Below are 18,919 nucleotides of genomic sequence, written 5' to 3'. Positions count from 1 at the left end.
TACTTTTTGCGTCACAACTTTTCCCTAGCTTATTCTCATTACTTAGCCTTGACGCTAATGCTTCATTTACGAAATCGAACCCTATTCAAGCAGCGCGTGAATCGTGTCGCCAACTATATAATTCCACTGTGCTAGTGTCGTTTCTGCCGCTCAGGGTTTCTGGTAAAACGTTCCTGACAAGTAGGGTTCTGACTTTCTGGTTTTCAGTTAACAACAGAAGAAAAAACAAGAAAAAAAACATCCACTAGTAAAGAAAATTGCGAATGCGGTTAAGACTAAAACATTATGCAGATCCAACTCACGTGTTGGAATCTGAGAAGTGAAGCGGTTAAAGAAATGGGAGGAGGGGGGGGGGGGGGAGGATGCAACTGTTTATATTCTGCGCAGCGTTTTTGCACCATAGCGATTACCTGCCTACACGAAGACACTCGCCACGTGACCCACGTGAGCATGCATTACACTGTCTCCGGGATTGGGCCCTTTTCTATTACACTGTATCCAGGGTCGGGGCCGACATTAGGTCAAGGGCTCACTAGAGCGGGCCAATCCTGGATATAGTGCAATAGTTAATTAAATTATGGGGTTTTAAGTGCCAAAACTACGATCTGATTGCGGCACGCCGTAGTGGAGGACTACGGAATAATTTGAAACACCTGGAGTTCTTTAACGTGCACCTAAGTGAGTGAAACAACTTTATTGACGATCCGGCATAAAGGGGGAAAGGGGTAGGGGAATTAGTACACGGGTGTTTTCGCATTTCACCCCCATCGAAATGCGGCCGCCGAGGCCGGGATGCGTGTTTCTATTTGCGCCCAAGCCCAGTGCTGGCGCCGCCATGCGCCGCTCGCGCGTACCATGTTTCTAGGTTTATAGCCGCACGGCCGCCTGGATCGCCGCGCGCGCCGATCCAGGCGGCCCTGCTAGCCACCGCCGTTGGAACGGAGAACACGCTGGGCTGGTGGTGACTAGGCACGACTGTGACTGCTGTTAAGGGATCGATGGTATTCCTAAATAAGCACATCACTGTTTTGATGATCCAAATATAATCTCACTATCAGCGAGGGAGCAGTCTATCTGACTGGAGCAGTACTTTTTTTATTTGGGGTGTTGCTATGCTGCGCTCCGCAACACCCCAACGACCGCCGCTTGGCGTCGGCGCCCGGCACCGCGGCTTCCGTCGCGGCACCGCGGTTCAACCGACCGCGCCGCCAAACCGAGAAAAAACCAAGAAAAAAGCTCCTAGGCTAGGCGGGATTCGAGCCCGCGTAACCCGGGTCTCTAAGCGAGCGTCGTAACCACTAAGCCACTTGTTAACACGGTGTTTATAACAATGAATGAAATGTTGTATGTACAGGAACTATTTACAACAATATGAGCACCAGGTGGACATAACTAATCAAACGTCAACGAGCAGTCCATATGAAGATAACGCCACACATAGCAACACCGTCCTTCACAGCAAAAACTTGTAAGGGGAAGTTAAACACCTAATCAAAAGTGGATACCAAGCCGGCTGACATTCTTCTTGGTCGTAAATGTCCTTTAAGTGCATGATCATCTGAACGAAATGTGATCGTGAGGAAATTGTTTTTTCCACTAAGCCACTAAGCCACGCTTTCAGAGCGTGCATTCATACGAACCATATGATTGCGTTTGAGTGCCCTCGGCGAAACAAACCACCTAGAAACATGGTACGCGGGCGGCGCCAGCGGTCGAGAGCTGGCTTGGGCGCAAATAGAAACACGCGGCCGGGATTCGATCCCGCGACCTCGTGCTTAGCAGCCCAACATCATAGCCACTAAGCAACCACGGCGGGTTAGTGCAATAGTAAACTGCACTTTTCTCGGCAAAAGATGCACCAAACCTTATACCTTAAGAAAGTAAGCATAGAAAGGTTTGCTTAATTAAAGTAATTCTGCTTTCGATGAAGTACATTTGATACAATGAGGATATTTAGGTATCATTTGTTTTAGTACTGCGTAATTTCATAAAAAGGAAGGCCAGCAGCCAGGGCACTTGTAAGGGTAGTTAAGATTGCAGTCCTTTTCTAAGGGTGAGCTATTCGACAAGACAGCAGCACCCAGCAGCCACGGTCAGGAAAGTCTGGGAGGGTTCCCAAAGAAAGCTTCGCTTTAAAACGCGGAAACGTTTGGGCTTTGAAGTATTTTGTTTAAATAGTTGTAATGTGGAATACCTCCTCTCAATGGCCACTTGCCGCAACGCTGCCAGTGCAGGAACGGCGCATCTTAAAGGGCAAAAAAAAAAAAGAAAATCAGCGACTGTTCTTCTCTGCAGAGCCTAAACAGTGCTTAGCTCAAGTGGATGCATGCTTTTGAACTTTCTACATTAGTTGCTAAGCGCCGTTGATCGCCTGTGGTATAGCCCTGTAGAATTATTATTTTTCCGTATATATATATATATATATATATATATATATATATATGTGTGTGTGTGTGTGTGTGTGTGTGTGTGTGTGTGTGTGTGTGTGTGTGTGTGTGTGTGTGTGTGTGTGTGTGTGTGTGTGTGTGTGTGTGTGTGTGTGTGTGTGTGTGTGTGTGTGTGTGTGTGTGTGTGTGTGTGTGTGTGTGTTACCGCTGACAGCCACCGCCTTTCGTCATTTCCAGCGAACAACGCCTGGAAATGCAATGATTTCTAAAAAGAAACACGAGTGAACGCTAGCTGATTGCGCAAAACTAAAAACCAGAAAACCGTAAGCCTCCTCATGGGACAGATAAACACCAACGATTAAGATTGTCACAAAATGTGCTACGCGCAGTTCGAATATTGACGAACGGCAGGAGCCCATAGAGTAGAAAAGGAGATATCCAGCAGGTTAGTAACTGCTGTTTAGTGCAATGAAAGTCTGGGTACAGCTGTTATCCTCCTACAAAAAAAAAGGGGGGGGGGGGTGCCTGTAAGGAGCGAGAAATGACGTTAGTTTTTTCTTTTTCTTATTTTCATTTTGCAGGCTTACTTGCTGAATATCCCCAGTTGGAACTGGAAACGGGGAGATGACGTGATATGCGTGTCGGAGCTGAAACTCGGCTTCATTGCACAAAGCTGCCTGGCCCCCGGTTTTTCAACCATGATGGCCAACCTGTTTGCTATGAGATCCTACAAAACGGTGAGTGGCCCCACTTCGCGCTCCGTTCTAATTGCGCTCATGCATCATGTGTTCATTCTCCGCAAGAAAGAAAAAAGAAAGAAAGCAAGGAAGAACAATACGCATGGAATTTACTCATGTTGACGTTCTGGGATGTGTGTGTGTGTGTGATGTGAAGGAAGGGGGTGATTTCCGAAAAGCGTTTTTTTTTTCTCTAGGCCTTGAATTACGGCTGTTTCAATACACACCGAGTCTGCGTGGCGTCATAAAGTTTCTCTAAAACCAAGCTGTCACAGGTGTTTATTTTATTCCCGTTATACTATCTCATGCATACGTATTTTGTTTTCATTTTGGTGCCATGGTGCAGTGAGTTCTTCTGGCTGCAACTCGCAAGAAGCATCTTTCTTAATGCCCCTGCAGGGTCCGAATGATATTCGAATGAATACCATTCAATGAAAGAAAAAAAAAAGCCGTGCCATGATACAGCAGCATAAGCGCAGGCTTTTTTTTTTTTTTTTTTTGGTAACTCGCATTTGCACTGCGCAATGTAATCGCAATTGAACGGCTTGTCAGGGAGCTTCGTTTATTGTTTTTTATTAAATGTGCTTAGCATTTGAGGATTTGACTTGTGCCTTTTTTTCAACGTTAATTACAGGAAGTCAGCTTCTTCAAGAAACTATTTGGTGTGAGTGAGTGCGTTAGTGATAGCGAGGCGTAGCGCGTAGACGGATTGAATTGGATGTAGGTAGAAGCGGGCAGCCTTTTTGTGGGGTAGAGTACTGCTTGCATTCGGTGTCACGTCTCGTTACTTTATCGGGTGGGCGTAGAGCTTTGTGGGAGTGAGTTAGCTTAGAGACGGAACACTTTCGGTGCACGTTGTTTACTTATTTATTTTTCTTAGGTGAGCAGAGAACAGCAGTTGTCGGTTAGCTCGCGTCCTGGTCGGTGTGTTTCCTCTTTCTGTACTTTGTCTATAACCCTGTCTTCCCTCTTTTTTTTTCTATATGGGTTCGGCATTTCACTCCGCAACTAGCATGCAAAATCATATCCTTCTCTCTCTCTCTCTCTCTCCTTAACTGTGGTATGCATAAAGCTCAGAGGTGCTCTAAGGCCGCCCTTAGGGGGTTGGATAAGTGAAACAAGTATGGGTTTGACTCCCACACAAAAAGAAAATCGAGTATTTAGGGTGGTCTTGTAAAACGGCGACGAAACGTCCTATCTCGCTTTGTTTTTCAGTCTCCTGACATGCCCGCATGGCAAAACGATTATCTGTGCGGCACAGGAATGGAGATGTACACCGAGAGCTTATCCGCCTCTTTTACAGGCATGACCTTTCCTCAGGCAGCCGAGTAAGCACTTATTGACTCGTTTACTCTTTTATAGATACTTTTTTCTTGCATAGAAGACTGGAGTGCGCATGTCAATCTTCGTCACGGGCGTTTGCATCAGCATTAACGTACTTCATTCTTTCATTGCGTCCGAGATTTCGCGTTTACATAAAATAATTAGCGCGCTGTTCTATTCCCGGAGAGCGGAGTGAGTTTTGTTCAGTGCAGTTGGTGGCCAAAGTGTGGTGGTAGGAAGCAATGGCCCGTTGATTTCTTCGTAAGGGTGCCGTGTAAATGATTGGACACAGCCAACAGTATTAACCTTTAGAACATCTGAATGCCAGAGGCTGACGGTACGCCGGTTTAACCACGGCGCGCACGTGGGTTTGTTTTTCTAACACCGATTCAGCAGGGCGAAGGATGAGGGGAAATGCATCGCATTGCGATGTTTCGTTTTCTATACTTGAACCCACCATGCGATCTTGCCGACAGATTCACGAGGCTCTATTAGCGGTTATGAGAGAGCCTCACTTCATGGTTTAAAACTACGATGCTGGCTCTTACTTGTGCGCATTTGCGACATTGTAATATACCATACTAGTGTAGCAACTTTCAATGGTCATTTTGAAAACTGGAGCAGTGCCCTTTGCTTCAGCTGTTTTAATTGTTGTTGTCGTCCTTTGTGCCTGATGGAAACACGTCTGTTGCTTTTCAGGCTTTGCTTTGTGAAATTAAAACTGCTACTTTTGGCCATTGAGGTCGCTGTTGATGATGGTTCAGATTCCAAGATTGCCATCAATCCCAAGAAGAAAATAAAGATTACTCTTAACACTCAGGGGTTTTTTATTGCTCAGTCTGCAGACGAAGTGAAAAGGTAACAAAGCCTGAAGCTGATTTTTTTTTCTCTCTCACCATCAGTGAAATCTTTCTTACTAACCCTTAAAGATTGATTAAAATTTTTTTCGCTTTCCTAGGGCATGGTTTTACTGCAAAAACTGCCACGAAGACATCAAGGATGAAAAGCTCATCAAGAAGTGCAAGTGCAAGAATCGTAAGTGTTTTGAAATGTTGGCACAGCTTTCATTCGGCCAACAGCCAGCGTCACAATCCAGGTTGGGCGAGGACAAAGCTTCTGAGTGTTGTTCATTTTGTTTGTTTGTTCGTTGCTAAGCGGCTAAGTGTTTGCTAAGAAGCGCCGTGATCGTAAAGCACACCTGGCCCACGGCAGTGTTACACCTGTGTTTGAATCAAATCCTTAGGCTGAGTGTTCAAGCGCCGCTTTCTTGCTCTGGCAGTGAATGAAAAGGTGATCATAAATGTGTCCCCCGCTTTGCGTGAGCTTTCTGTACGGTCACACTCGCTGTGCTTCAGCTGCCACGATTGAACACGAACTGTCTTGGCGAAACCGCTTTATGCACCGCCCTATCTGAGAGCTGAAAAACACACTGAATCTGCTCTTCTACCCTTGACATGAAATGCTTGCTTGTCGCTTCATGCATTGTGCACCATGTTGTTTACTTTGAAAAGGCAAAAGTATGTATTACACTCTCAACACAACTTGAGTTGTGTGAGCATCTTATTTCTTTTGTTTCTCGTTGCGCTCCGTTTAATGACATTGGCAAAATATAGAAGCGTCTTAATCTTGCGTTTCCGACAAACGAGCAGGTAGCGTACGCTGCAAAATTTCATTAATGTGTGTTTAAGCTGTCTTATTTATAAAATGTATTGCACTGCTGTTTCCCACTTTTTTAAAAGGACTTAAAACGAGTGCGCGAAATATCTTTGTGTTCATTTGGGGCTCAAGGCTGCTTCTTTGAGTATTTGCCACTTGGAATTCTCTTCATCACTTTTGATAATCTCTAAAACAAAACCACTTTCTATTTCAATTCCAATTCGCAAAATGAAATCGTATAGTTGTCTACGCGAGCGATCGGTAAAAAGAATAATAATAATAATAATAATAACACCTAGACTGTACTAGCAGAGGGTACTTGATCATGCTTAAACCATATTTTTTCGCTTGACGAGCGCCATTTTCTTAGTCGTACGCTTTTTGCATGTTGAGCTTGTCGAAATCTGGGCATAGAATGAACCGTGAGAGGCATCAAGAGCTTAAGCGCGTACAGCCAGCGCTTTCTTTTAACGTGCATGATGTCGTGCTTCGTGGCCACGTGTTTCTCCTAAAGATGTGACAGTGGAGCCGAGCACGTAGGAAAAAACGAAAGCCTGACAGAACTCATCTCACGATTACAGTCGACGTTAATGCGATTAGCATTGAAGCAACGTGTCGGAAACACCGTACATTGCCACCGCCGAAACGTGACGGCACGAGGCGGGCTGCACTCTCTCACGCTTTCCTCTGGACACCCTGCGCCATCTCGCGCCGCCGCAGCGAAGTGCCCGCGTGGTGCGTGTGTGAATATCTTGTCTGAGTGACGCAGGTTCGACTCTTCCCAGCACCGAGGAATTTAAACGAGTCTTCTTGTCGTTGAAGAGCGGCAGATACCCAGTCAACCAAATTGGCATCAATAAGGTTCACTGAAGTATGGCGCATATCTAATTTCGCATACCCAGTGATAAACGTTGGGGTGAAAGAGGTTCATTGAAGAGCGACCCACAAGCAGTGGCGCAACCCAAGTTGGCGTGAAACGGGTTTACTTATGAGCGGCACATACCCAATGTCACATACCCGTGGCTCGTGAAATTGGCCTGCAGATGGTTGGTTTCGAGCGCGGTTCCCTCATCAGAGCAGCCCTGTGCCCTAACCATTAGACCCTGAACTACCTGCAGTGGCACAAGTTGGCGGGAAAACAGTTAGATACACAGACAGACAGCGCCAGGAAAGTGCGTGAAGAGAGAGAGATACAATATGTTGGAAATGTTAGCCTTGCTGTTCGCCTGACATGATACTCCAGGTGCAGGGTGATGATTATGAGACATACAGTGATAAACACTTAACCGTACATACAATCACACGTACACATGTGTACACTATAGAGATATTTACAAAGTTTCGTTAAGGCTCGTGGCCCGCAAGAACGTCAGCAGCTCTTTTGTGGCGCGTAACGCACAGGTGGTGCTTGAAGTACCCTAAAATGCTAATCGCATTAAAAAAAATGCATGGTTTAACAACGGCTCGGAAGTTTAAAAATTACGACAGTTTAGCAGAGTTTTTTTCTTAATATGTCATGAGCCAATAAAGGGGAAAGAAAGAAGAAGAAAAAGCAGAAGATAAAAAGAGAAAAAGAAGACACGAGGAGTCGGTGGCAGAAATAAAGAAGAAAGAAGTTATAAAATAAGAGCGTCCGAATAAAAAGAATGCATTATGAAAGCAGAAGAAGCGCAAAAGTGCACGCGCAGCTACGTGGCCAACGGGAGAAGAGACACGTAGCCGAAGAGAGCAGCCCAGGTACGCTCTGGGACGACGAGGGGCGGAAGGAGCTGGAGGCCGAACAGGACGGGTGGATCGCGGAGACGGCGGCAACCCAGTGGAAGCTGTTCTTCAGCTGCCGCAGCCACGACCCGCGAGCTGAGTGGACGCCCCACCGGAAACCGCAGCTACAGGCTGACGGTGCCGCTTCCCGGATTCCCTGCGGCTACGATGCGCAGGTTAGCGGAGTTGACCGGGCGATCCAGGCGCCTCGGTCACCCCACCGTCCTGACCACCGATCCAGGACAACCGTGGACCGAACGTCGGACACAGCGACTTCGAGTCTACGACGAATCGGCGGGCCCAACGACGTGTCGGCGGAAGCTGCGACGACGACGTGGCCACGTTGATGCACTCAATGTAAATATTTTGGACTCATCATATCAAGATAGCTGAGAACTTTGGGGAATTACTGGAATTAACTCGTTTTGGAAATTGTTTGCTTTGTGTTGTTTGCCGTTTCCTTTTTGCAATTATAAATGTCTTAAACGAGTGACTTGTCCCTGTCTGTCTTTAGTCTACGGAAATCCGTGACAATTTGGCGAGCCTGCCAGGATATTCCATCATTTCCGGCCCTGTCACAGATTTTGGTGGTCTAGAGATGGATTGGGACAGCATATTAGCTACCGTTCGCGAGAAAAAACTTAGTAAGGAGCAAGGCCTCAAGCTAATTGAGGATGTAATGAACCGTATCCATACCGCTCGGTCTTTAGAACTTCGGCAAGCATATGAGAAGAGGGGACAGTTCCAGGAGAGGGAGATTGAGATGCCAGAGGCAGTCAACCTAATACATAGCAGTCATAACATACCTGAAGAGAAGCCTCACACAAGTAAACTGTTGCGACAGAAAAGTTACCACAATAAGGCTATCGATGACCACGCCGCCGAGTCCTATTGTACTGGAGAGCAAGGGGTACCACACCAGAATGATGGCTCTGTTTTCGGTAGTGCAGTGTACGTACCGGAGGGTCGGCTAAGTCCCAGAGAACTAGCTACCCCCAACAGCTTCTCATAATCAATGTTCCTGCGAAGTGTGAGACCGAGTATTCAGGAAATAAATCCTTAAAAGGCATAGATTCAATTCAGGTTGCCGAGGCTCTAATAGAGATGTTCTCTCGGTATGGTCTTCCCCGAGAAATTCTTAGTGACCGGGGATCCAACTTCACATCTGACCTAATGAAGGAGTTCAACAGGTTGCTCTCAATAAAACAGTTGCTCACAACGCCGTATCATCCTATGGCGAACGGCCTGGTAGAAAGATTTAATGGCACATTGAAGAACATGATAAAGAAGATGTGTCAAGAAAGACCTACGGATTTGGACAGTTACCTACCAGCATTATTGTTTGCATACAGAGAAGTGCCACAAGCAAGTCTCAATTTTTCACCGTTCGAGATGTTGTATGGACGCACGGTTAGAGGTCCGTTAACTATCCTCAAGGAGGTATGGGCAAATGAAGGACTCGACACTGAAGTCAAAACGACATACACCTACGTGTTGGAACTTCGAGAGAAGCTGGAAGAAACGTGCAAGTTAGCACGTCGTAGTTTGGAGGAAGCCAAAGAACGCTATAAAACCTATTACAACAAGAAGGCAGTGACACGACGACTCAGTCCAGGAGACAAAGCACTTATCCTTCTACCCATTGATGGAAACAAACTGTTGATGCAGTGGAAGGGACCATTTGAGGTAATCCAGAAAAGGAACGAGATGGATTACGAGCTCCTGGTGAACGATTCTAAAAAAGTATGTCACATCAACATGTTAAAGAAATATGAAGAGAGACTTAATTCGCAAGAATCCGAAGTTGTGAACATGGTAGTCACAGAAGAGAAAGACGACTTGGAAGTACACACCTACAACTACAAGAAAACCATGGGGCTACAAAAAGCAGTCATTAATCCATGTCTGAACGGAGAAGAAGCAGCAGAGTTAAAATCATTATTGTAAAAGTATGAGAAGTTATTCTCAGACCTCCCAGGAAGAACAAATGTTATTGAGTGCAAGTTAGAATGCACCACGGACACACCAGTGTACGTCAAACAATACCCATTGCCGCTTGTGGTTCAAGAGTCTATCGAGAAGGAAGTTGACGAGATGTTACGTCAAGACATCATTGAGAGGTCTACATCAGCTTACAACGCACCTCTGGTCGTTGTGAAGAAACCAGATGGCTCTAATAGGTTTTGTGTAGACTTCAGGAGGTTAAACAGCGTATTAGTGTCTGACTCTGAGCCAATACCAAGAGTGGACGTTGTTTTTGCAAGGGTGGCAAGAAAAAAGTTCTTTTCAAAGCTTGATTTAGCGAAGGGGTACTGGCAAATACCCATGGAGAAGACATCCAGAGACGGCATTTTCAAGTAGAAATGGGCTATTTCAATTCAAGTACATGCTATTTGGACTAAAGACAGACAGAGACAAGTCGCTCGTTTAAGACATTTATAATTGCAAAAAGGAAACGGCAAACAACACAAAGCAAACAATTTCCAAAACGAGTTAATTCCAGTAATTCCCCAAAGTTCTCAGCTATCTTGATGAGTCCAAAATATTTACATTGCGTGCATCGACGTGGCCACGTCGTCGTCGCAGCTTCCGCCGACACGTCGTTGGGCCCGCCGATTCGTCGTAGGCTCGAAGTCCCTGTGTCCGACGTTCGGTCCACGGTTGTCCTGGATCGGTGGTCAGGACGGTGGGGTGACCGAGGCGCCTGGATCGCCCGGTCAACTCCGCTAACCTGCGGATCGTGGCCGCAGAGAATCCGGGAAGCGGCGCCGTCAGCCTGTAGCTGCGGCTTCCGGTGGGACGTCCACTCAGCTCGTGGGTCGTGGCCGCGGCAGCTGAAGAACAGCTTCCACTGGGTTGCCGCCGTCTCCGCGATCCACCCGTCCTGTTCGGCCTCCAGCTCCTTCCGCCCCTCGTCGTCCCAGAGCGTACCTGGGCTGCTCTCTTCGGCTACGTGTCTCTTCTCCCGTTGGCCACGTAGCTGCGCGTGCACTTTTGCGCTTCTTCTGCTTTCATAATGCATTCTTTTTATTCGGACGCTCTTATTTTATAACTTCTTTCTTCTTTATTTCTGCCACCGACTCCTCGTGTCTTCTTTTTCTCTTTTTATCTTCTGCTTTTTCTTCTTCTTTCTTTCTCCCTTTATTGGCTCATGACACAACTTCACCTTGCTGATAATTTTGGTTCCAATAAAATTTACAAGATGTGTTTTAGTCGATCTCAGATTTTAATGCGTGAGCATTCTTAGGGTACTTCACGGGCTTTGCATGGGCTAACTACCTATCTATGTATACAGCCGCATTCCTCACTATAGCACTTCCTACTGAACACACTGCGTTATTTAGCAGCGCCGCCGCGAAGTCTGTACCTGGTGCTTGCGTGAATGAATAGTTAGGCAAGTTTGTCTGAATATAATGCACGGTGTCCCAACTATCATGCACCAAGATTTAAAAATATGCAAATGCCACGTTGCTGGACAGAACCAAAGTAATGTTGTTTGCCGTCGCTTGCAGATACTCTGATTACTTTTTGCATCACGCCTATAATTACATAATTAGCTTATAATTATTAATCAACTTCTCAAATATTATAATTCGATTAAAAGTGTCAATGAGAAATTTGTGGAGTAACATGAAAAACTCCCAATACAGCTTTCTGTTGCTCAATGCGCGCTACATAAAAGTGTTTTTCCGAGCATGAAAGAAGCCCGCGAATACACGCAAAATTGCCGCGCGACTGGCCACTCGAAGCACTTTGCGTGTATTCGGGGGCTTCTTTCACGCTCGGAAAAACACTTTTATGCAGCACGTATTCAGCAACAGAAAGCTGTATCGGGAGTTTTTCATGTTGCTCTACAATTTTTTTCATTGGCACTTTTCATCTAATTATAATATTTGAGAAGTTGATTAATTAATTAACACTAATTATGTTATTAGGCAGAATGCAAAGCATAATCTGAGTATCTCAAAGCAGCGGCAAACAACATTACCTTGGTGCTGTCTAGATATGTGGCATATTTTTAAACCTTGGTGCATGATCGTGGGGACACCTTGTATATGACGCGCGTTCGATTCCACCCAATAGATAGATAGATAGATAGATAGATAGATAGATAGATAGATAGATAGATAGATAGATAGATAGATAGATAGATAGATAGATAGATAGATAGATAGATAGATAGATAGATAGATAGATAGATAGATAGATAGATAGATAGATAGATAGATAGATAGATAGCCCCCGTAATGTGGATGAAATACCTTAGGAATGCTAATCGCCTTATCAGAAAGCTTAACGCTTTCTTCTCTATATAGCAAGCGGCGGCTAAAGAAGCAGATATTAGGGCTCTCGTCATGCAGCAGGCCATAAACCGTTTTTCCTCCTATATAGTGAGTGCCGCTTTAATGCGTTCACTTTTATGGCGCCCCATTTTTGAACGAAACACTGAATATGCGATTTACGCGATGTAGGATTATCCGCACAAACTGCAATTCTAGTTGCACATGGATACTTTAGGGCTTATGGCCTGGAAGCAAATGCCGAGTCTGCAGCCTTGAACAAATGAACATTTTGTGCAGTGTACGTGATTGTGCATTTAACACGAGGAATTTTCTTTGTTTTGTGTTTACCTCCTTTTTTATTTCATTATCCAACAAAAAAAAGCATGCCTAGGTTTACGCACCTGCAAATCGTTGTTTTTCCTTACATTGACATACTGCGCATTCGACCAGCAAGGGAATTCGGCCCCAGCAACCAGCGAAGTGTTTCTACAGAAGGAATAGTGATACATCACTTACAAAACTGCTGATATCCCTAAGCCTTTATAGTACTAACGCATTTTTACTAACTTACTAAATGAAGTTTTGAGAACGGTGCTGATAGATTTTTGTCTAAGTGTCTAACATGTCTTCATGTCTAACATGTCTTCAATTCTTTAAACAAATTGTATGAATGTGCTAACAATAAAAACTGCATTATTTTTTTAAACTGCACAGGAGTTTGAACTAAACTCTAATTTTCGGTATGTCGTGTGTTCTGACGATGTCTTACACCCAACAACTAACTGTCTATCCTTTTTTTCTTTCTCTCCCCCATTTTTCTGGCTTTTCTTTTTACCCGTGTTGCTGCCGGAGTTGGTCTGTTTAAAAAGGGTGTCAGGGCAGTACAGGCAGTTAGTCGAGCAAGTAGGTTGCCTTCAAAGTATCTTTGTTAAATGTTGTGAACGTAGTACGTGTCGCCAGCAGTCCAGAACTGGCACTGGAAGCTGTGAAAGAATACGCAGCTTGACTGCACTTTTGACGACTTTTGGATAAGGTCCACGCTTCGTAAGTGCAGGTTCAGACATCTAATGTGGAGCGCACTCTAAATGTAATTTTGAAATTTTCTTTGCTGTAGTTCATGTTGATAGCAGATGCACGAAAAGCGGCAAAAATAAGCGCTAAGTACAGCTACGTAACGCGCAGAAACTGCAGACGTATTAAACTACATGTGCATATTTAATTCGCAGCTTCATATGAACAGCTTATAAAGACATTTCCAGCAGATTCACGCGGCAAAGAAATATATCAGCAAATAATAACCACCGCATAGCGTGCGGTTTCTGTAGAAGGGCTTGCAGTTATGCGCGAACAGTACACACATTGACGCTGTACAACACAAACATGACAAAAAGATTAACTGAAGTTTCAAATTTTGCCGTTTGTTGTCAATTACCGAATCGATACGTCAGTATAATAGTCATTTTCCGCCAAATGAGCCATCCTTCCTGAAAACATGTCTGCGCTTGAGCTCTCGCTCGAAGTTTTGTCTGACGGCAAAAGTGCAGTCAAGCAGCGTTTCGCTGTAATTGTACTTCGACGTGTAAATGTGACGTAACTCTATTGCACGCCAAACGCATGCCTTCCTGTCAACGTAGCATGTCTCTCACTTCCTCACGTGCACGTCCGTAATTAATCGGCGTGTCCGCATGCAAATGTCTGCCTGTTTGTCTATGAATGCATGCGTTCTCTCTCACCTCCAGCCTGGTTTGTACGAGATGCGCTCTGCCACGGCACTTCGCCACGTGTTGCGTTCTCTAGCATGCCATGTAAAGGTCGACCGTTTCTGCCAAAGTTGTCTCCTTCGCCACTGTTTGTGCACCGCCCAGCCTTCGCCCCGTGCTTTATTTCCATTTAGCTATTACCATATTAGTATGATCCGACCGCCCCACAGAACTCTTGAGTACAATGAAAAAAAAAAAAAACTCCCAATGGAAAAAAGAAAAAGGAAAATATATATTGCGGAGAACCAGAACAACATTGTTGCCGTGGCAATGCGTATATATTTCACGTATGTAACACCCGAGTATTTAGCGTGGTCGAGGACGTGAATGAATTTGCCGATGAGTGTCTCACTCCGCAGAAACGGTTGGAATGCGAACATAAACGAAGTGAACGCGTACACTGTCATCAAATAAAATATGCAGAAGAGCAGCACGGATGTAAAACAATAGGGACGTCACTTATCAAGCTCAGCTATTAGACGCATTACCCAATAACGAGTAGCTATATTACGTGTCTAAAAATGTCAGGCTCACATTTTATTGGTGTTTCATGCTATACAAAATATGTTCGTGCAGTGTTTTATAACTTGACAAGAAATTATGTGCAAAAATATATTTGCCAATCAATCAGCCATAGACGTTATGCCATATTCCTCAAGGACTATACAGATCTGCCGAAGGTGACCCCATTACGATACCATTCGGCTTCGTAGGTCATTCTATACCGTTATAATTGATCCAAAATCTAAAACCGCGACCAATGGTAGTCAATTTGATCAGCATTTACAAATTTTTTATAACTCAAAGCAACCATTTCCAATTGCATGCCACACGAGCTTCACGCGTCTAAGATTGTACCCTTTCTCCTAAATTATTAAAATCAAGTTTGTGTGCGTGAATGGGTGCCTTGAGAGGACATCGATTCTAATAGTGCCTAAAGAAAAAAACCTCACAAAGCATGATGCATCCCAGTTTACAAACCTAATTAATTTCGCCTCCGTTATGTACCTATGGCACTCTACAAAATAAAGTACACACGCGCTCCTCTCCCGAATGCTGTTGCTGCTTTCTGTGTAACATCCCTCTGGCCGAAACCCACTGCGCGCGTACATCACGTAGCCTGCAAAAGTCATCGAGAATTTGGTTTGAAACAATGCGACTGCACATTCGACCACCGTTGTTTACGACGAAAGCTACCCCCGCAGTCACTTCGAATGAAAAGGAAAGAAAACGCGCTGAAACTGCTCACGCGCTGCATCTCGCCCTGGTTTTGCTCGTAATACAAACAGGCCTTCTTCGCGAAAACAGCGGCGTCTATGGAGAACACCTTGCTCCAGGAGCTGCGTTCTCGACAAGGGTGGTTAAGGCTTGCATTCAAGGCAGCCTTATTAATTCATATTAATTCAATAAATGAAGTTACCTATTTTCTGTTAAGACAAGACCTTCGCTGCGCGCGCAGGACCCATAGGGTAGCGTGCATGCGTGTTTATCTTCTCGTTAACAGACCAGTAGAAATGGCTATGAGGTGCTCTGTTATTTGTGACTTCTTTTCCGTCTGTAGCCTGTGTCACATGATCGTGCGTGCTCTTATGTGCATGTGTCCTGTCTTTAACTGCTGCCGTCTTCCAGCAGGCATTGTTCTTCGGTAGTACTTACCACTGAGCCACTGGCACGCTAGTAACGTGGGTGGTTGTCTTATTCACTAATCCACAGATGAAGGTCTGCATAACTCCAATGTTCCCACTTTCACACCACCCGAAATACCCAAGAGAGTCAAGCTACGAGGTAGTCATCCTTTCACTAACATCTTCTGCTGTAGTTTGCATGCTGACTGTGTTTCTGAACTGCCGCCCGCCTATAGGCGTGTACTAAACATCGGGCACGTTGTCATTTCTTTTGTGTTCTTTCCTAGTTTAGCTTGTGAAGAGTACTAGTGCCTCACTCGATTTGTTTTGCTGTTTTTCTGTCTAGTTCACACTTGCACATCGACAATCACTTGTCGCAGCTGTAGCCGTGTTCTTGTGCCGTCTTTGACGATTCTGTGTGCGGAAATTAATTTTATCTAGCTGTTTTTTTTTACATATGTGTACAGTTTGTAACACCACCAGAGCAATCTGGACACGCAACACGGTATCACTTGCTCACAAAAACGTGCTGAACCAAGTCGTTGGTCTACTAACGACAATTCTGCTCGTATCTTCGTGTGGCATCGTCGCGCTATTCTAAGCAGACGATAGCAAACATGCTTTTGCTGCATGCATTTATTTATTGTGGTATTAAAAATAAGGTTGGTCGAATGGTTGACAGACATTTAAGCTTTATAGATCCGCGAGCATTTTTTATCGTATTAGTGAGTGTAGTCTTCTAATCTTCAGTGCAGCACTTTTGTATTCGAGTTACTGAAAGCAAAAGAGCACTTGAGCTGAACTATATTGCTGACTAAATGGCACGATTAGGAAATGAATTATGTGCTCAAAAACGCACACATATAATATTACATGCACTTAGTGACGTCAATGTCTCACGTTCTTTCACTTGTTTGCTTTATTATTTATGCTGCTCACGCGAAAGATAGCACAAAGAAAGCTAGATCTGACAAAGGCTTGTACCTGCTATAGCGCCTTAGTCACCGTTTATTGGCTGGTGAGATATGCGGATGAGAAAATAAAGAGAGAGAACGCGTTTTGGTGCTTTGCAAGTTCTGATGCTGGCTATGCAGCGATAGTCTTCGTCGCAACTACGAAGCGTGAAAACTTAAGACTCTACGCTATTGTCTTTGAAACTCACATTACGAAGATATTCGCTCTTTAGAATGCACTAAGTACATTTGCTCATTGTGTGAGACGAATTCCTTAGATGCGTATGGCCAGTTAGCTTAAAACATTACTGCTCCTTGAAACCGGCACGCACTATATTGTGGCTCATTGACTTGCCACAAATGATTGAAATTGCTACGTCATAAGTGTCAAGATGTGAAGACATAGAAAGACAATTTCTGAAGATGCGTACGTGCAAGCGATATTGCTTTGCGTGGAAGCATATCGTACGTTTGTAATCTGACGAGTTTTGAAGGTATCGCAGGCCTCGCGGTCGTCATACCTTCAACAGCTGTTTCTGCCTTTGTTGACTTCTTATATGAACACGTAAGACAGGGCTGAAATTTATTATAGCACGATTCCATCTTTAACAAAAAAACTTATATTGGCCTTGTGCAGTACTAGGCAAGGTCTACTAGACAGAGTTCGGCACTACCAGCCAGCGCCTTGAGCCATGCCGTATTCTCCTTGCATTTTGATCAAGCTGGTGGTATCAAAACCTGCAAAGTTGAATTCTTGTTTATTCGAAGAGTCTGTACTTTCCCTTCTGATTAATGTTATGAAGCAAGCGCGCAAAAGAAAGAAAAAAACGTACACAGGAAGGCAGTGCTGAACAGCAGAGCTGGGCGCGAACTGTCGAACATCATTCCTTTGTTGAGGCGGCTTACTTGAGCACAGCCGAGCTGATTAGGGACATTTCAGCGAGAGCCTGTTATGTAAATATATTCGAACTCGATACGGAGCATTGACGTTTTGCGTTTTCTTTCACATTTAATTTATATCGCAAATGTTACAAGCGGTTTCGGCTATATAACTGTTACACCATAGCAGCTCAGCGAACCCGCTACGGGTCCGCCTCTATGACGCTCCGCTGCTGACCATACGCTTCTCTACCGTGACGGCTGCGTTACGATGTGGGTGAGATATAAAATTGTCTACGTAGTGAGAGTTCGGTGCATGTTAAGAAAGTATGGATAGTCAAAATAATTACCTAAAGCATCCATGTTGTGAGAATTCGGTGGCCATTAAGAAAACCCATGTAGTCAAAATGATTAATCTATAGCATCTCATTACGGCGTTTTCCCGTAGCGCAGCTGCAGGCAACGAAGTAATTGCGTGCTTTGCAATGTAAACACATACCTGCGCACCCTTGATTAAGCGAATGGCATAAAGCATCTGAGGTGTTCACTCTCACATACAGGGCATTACGTGTTCAAAAAACCAAATGTTTTTGTTCATTGTTCAAAAAACTGTTCGCTTTTGTGTTGATTTGCACGTTCTGTTTTGTTTTACTCACCTAGTTGAAGAAGAAAGCTTTACCTACACGGGTATGTTCATTCGCTGTATTTGACAGCACTCCGTGCCTCGCACGTTTTTCGGACCACGCGTCCGCAATTCTTCTTTGTTATTTTTCGTATACTGATAGGTATAGAACAAACTTTTTTTTTCATTCAATGTAGAACCCAATAGTCCAAGAAACTGGTCTGCTAGACTAGTTTCTTGAAGAATCTCACTAGACCTTAGGCTGCATGCTGCCATGTCTGTTGTTCGAATGCTTCAACAGGGTTTGCGAGGTCGACGCTGAAACATACAGGATACCCGGCAGATAGAGACATGCTGCGCAAAGCTCCGTGCCTAGTTTAAACAAAGAGACAACAAAGATTCACAGAAAGGTCATTGTTGCAGCTATTTTTTATATGCTCGCAACCTTGTTTAAGCTCAACATCGTTCTCGCGTTTATCTGTTATCACCTTTTTCCTCTATCACTGCATTTTGCATGTTTCAACATATTTTTATATGAATTAAACTGCCTGATTTCCCACATGCAACTAGACGCTGTGCATGCCCTGCGTATGTGTTACTAGATTTTCTAACGACTCCCATAAAAAAGGTCACTTAGTTAACGGCGGGCTCGGTTCGGGAGCGTTAGCCTGATGTGGTGCCTTTTGTACGGATGATGCCCTCCAAGCCCCTTGCGTAAACTTTCCTTTAAGGAAGCACTGATATTTACAAAATTTACTCTTGCACAGGCTCGATGCTCGAATTTTTTGCAAAGGACGCCGTATGACAGCGGTGTAGATTAACTGTCGGCCCTCGGCCTGTAGCTAGACTCTTTAGGCTTTCGAAAGGAAGAACGTATTATGCATGAGTAGTAATACACCGCATGCCAGTATCTGAAAACGTGTTTTCTAAATG

At 44.5% G+C, this 18,919-nt stretch overlaps 1 protein-coding gene across 2 annotated transcripts in view; it reads left to right on the top strand.

Annotated features, from left to right (window-relative positions):
- The window catches only part of LOC119436468 (calcium-activated potassium channel slowpoke), a 194,084-nt gene that overhangs the window by 148,916 nt on the left and 26,249 nt on the right, over positions 1-18,919 (top strand). The window contains exons 14-20 of one of the 2 annotated variants that reach the window (XM_049657966.1): positions 2,969-3,124; positions 4,340-4,452; positions 5,147-5,305; positions 5,406-5,488; positions 13,000-13,050; positions 15,621-15,692; positions 18,025-18,051. In XM_049657966.1, the coding sequence (XP_049513923.1) occupies positions 2,969-3,124; positions 4,340-4,452; positions 5,147-5,305; positions 5,406-5,488; positions 13,000-13,050; positions 15,621-15,692; positions 18,025-18,051 (661 nt within the window). The remainder of the gene's footprint in view (positions 1-2,968; positions 3,125-4,339; positions 4,453-5,146; positions 5,306-5,405; positions 5,489-12,999; positions 13,051-15,620; positions 15,693-18,024; positions 18,052-18,919) is intronic. The other variant, XM_049657971.1, reaches the window with a different exon arrangement.

This window comes from Dermacentor silvarum, chromosome 1, assembly GCF_013339745.2.
Source record: "Dermacentor silvarum isolate Dsil-2018 chromosome 1, BIME_Dsil_1.4, whole genome shotgun sequence".
NCBI lineage: Eukaryota > Metazoa > Arthropoda > Arachnida > Ixodida > Ixodidae > Dermacentor > Dermacentor silvarum.
This window is presented reverse-complemented; position numbering and strand designations above follow the sequence as displayed.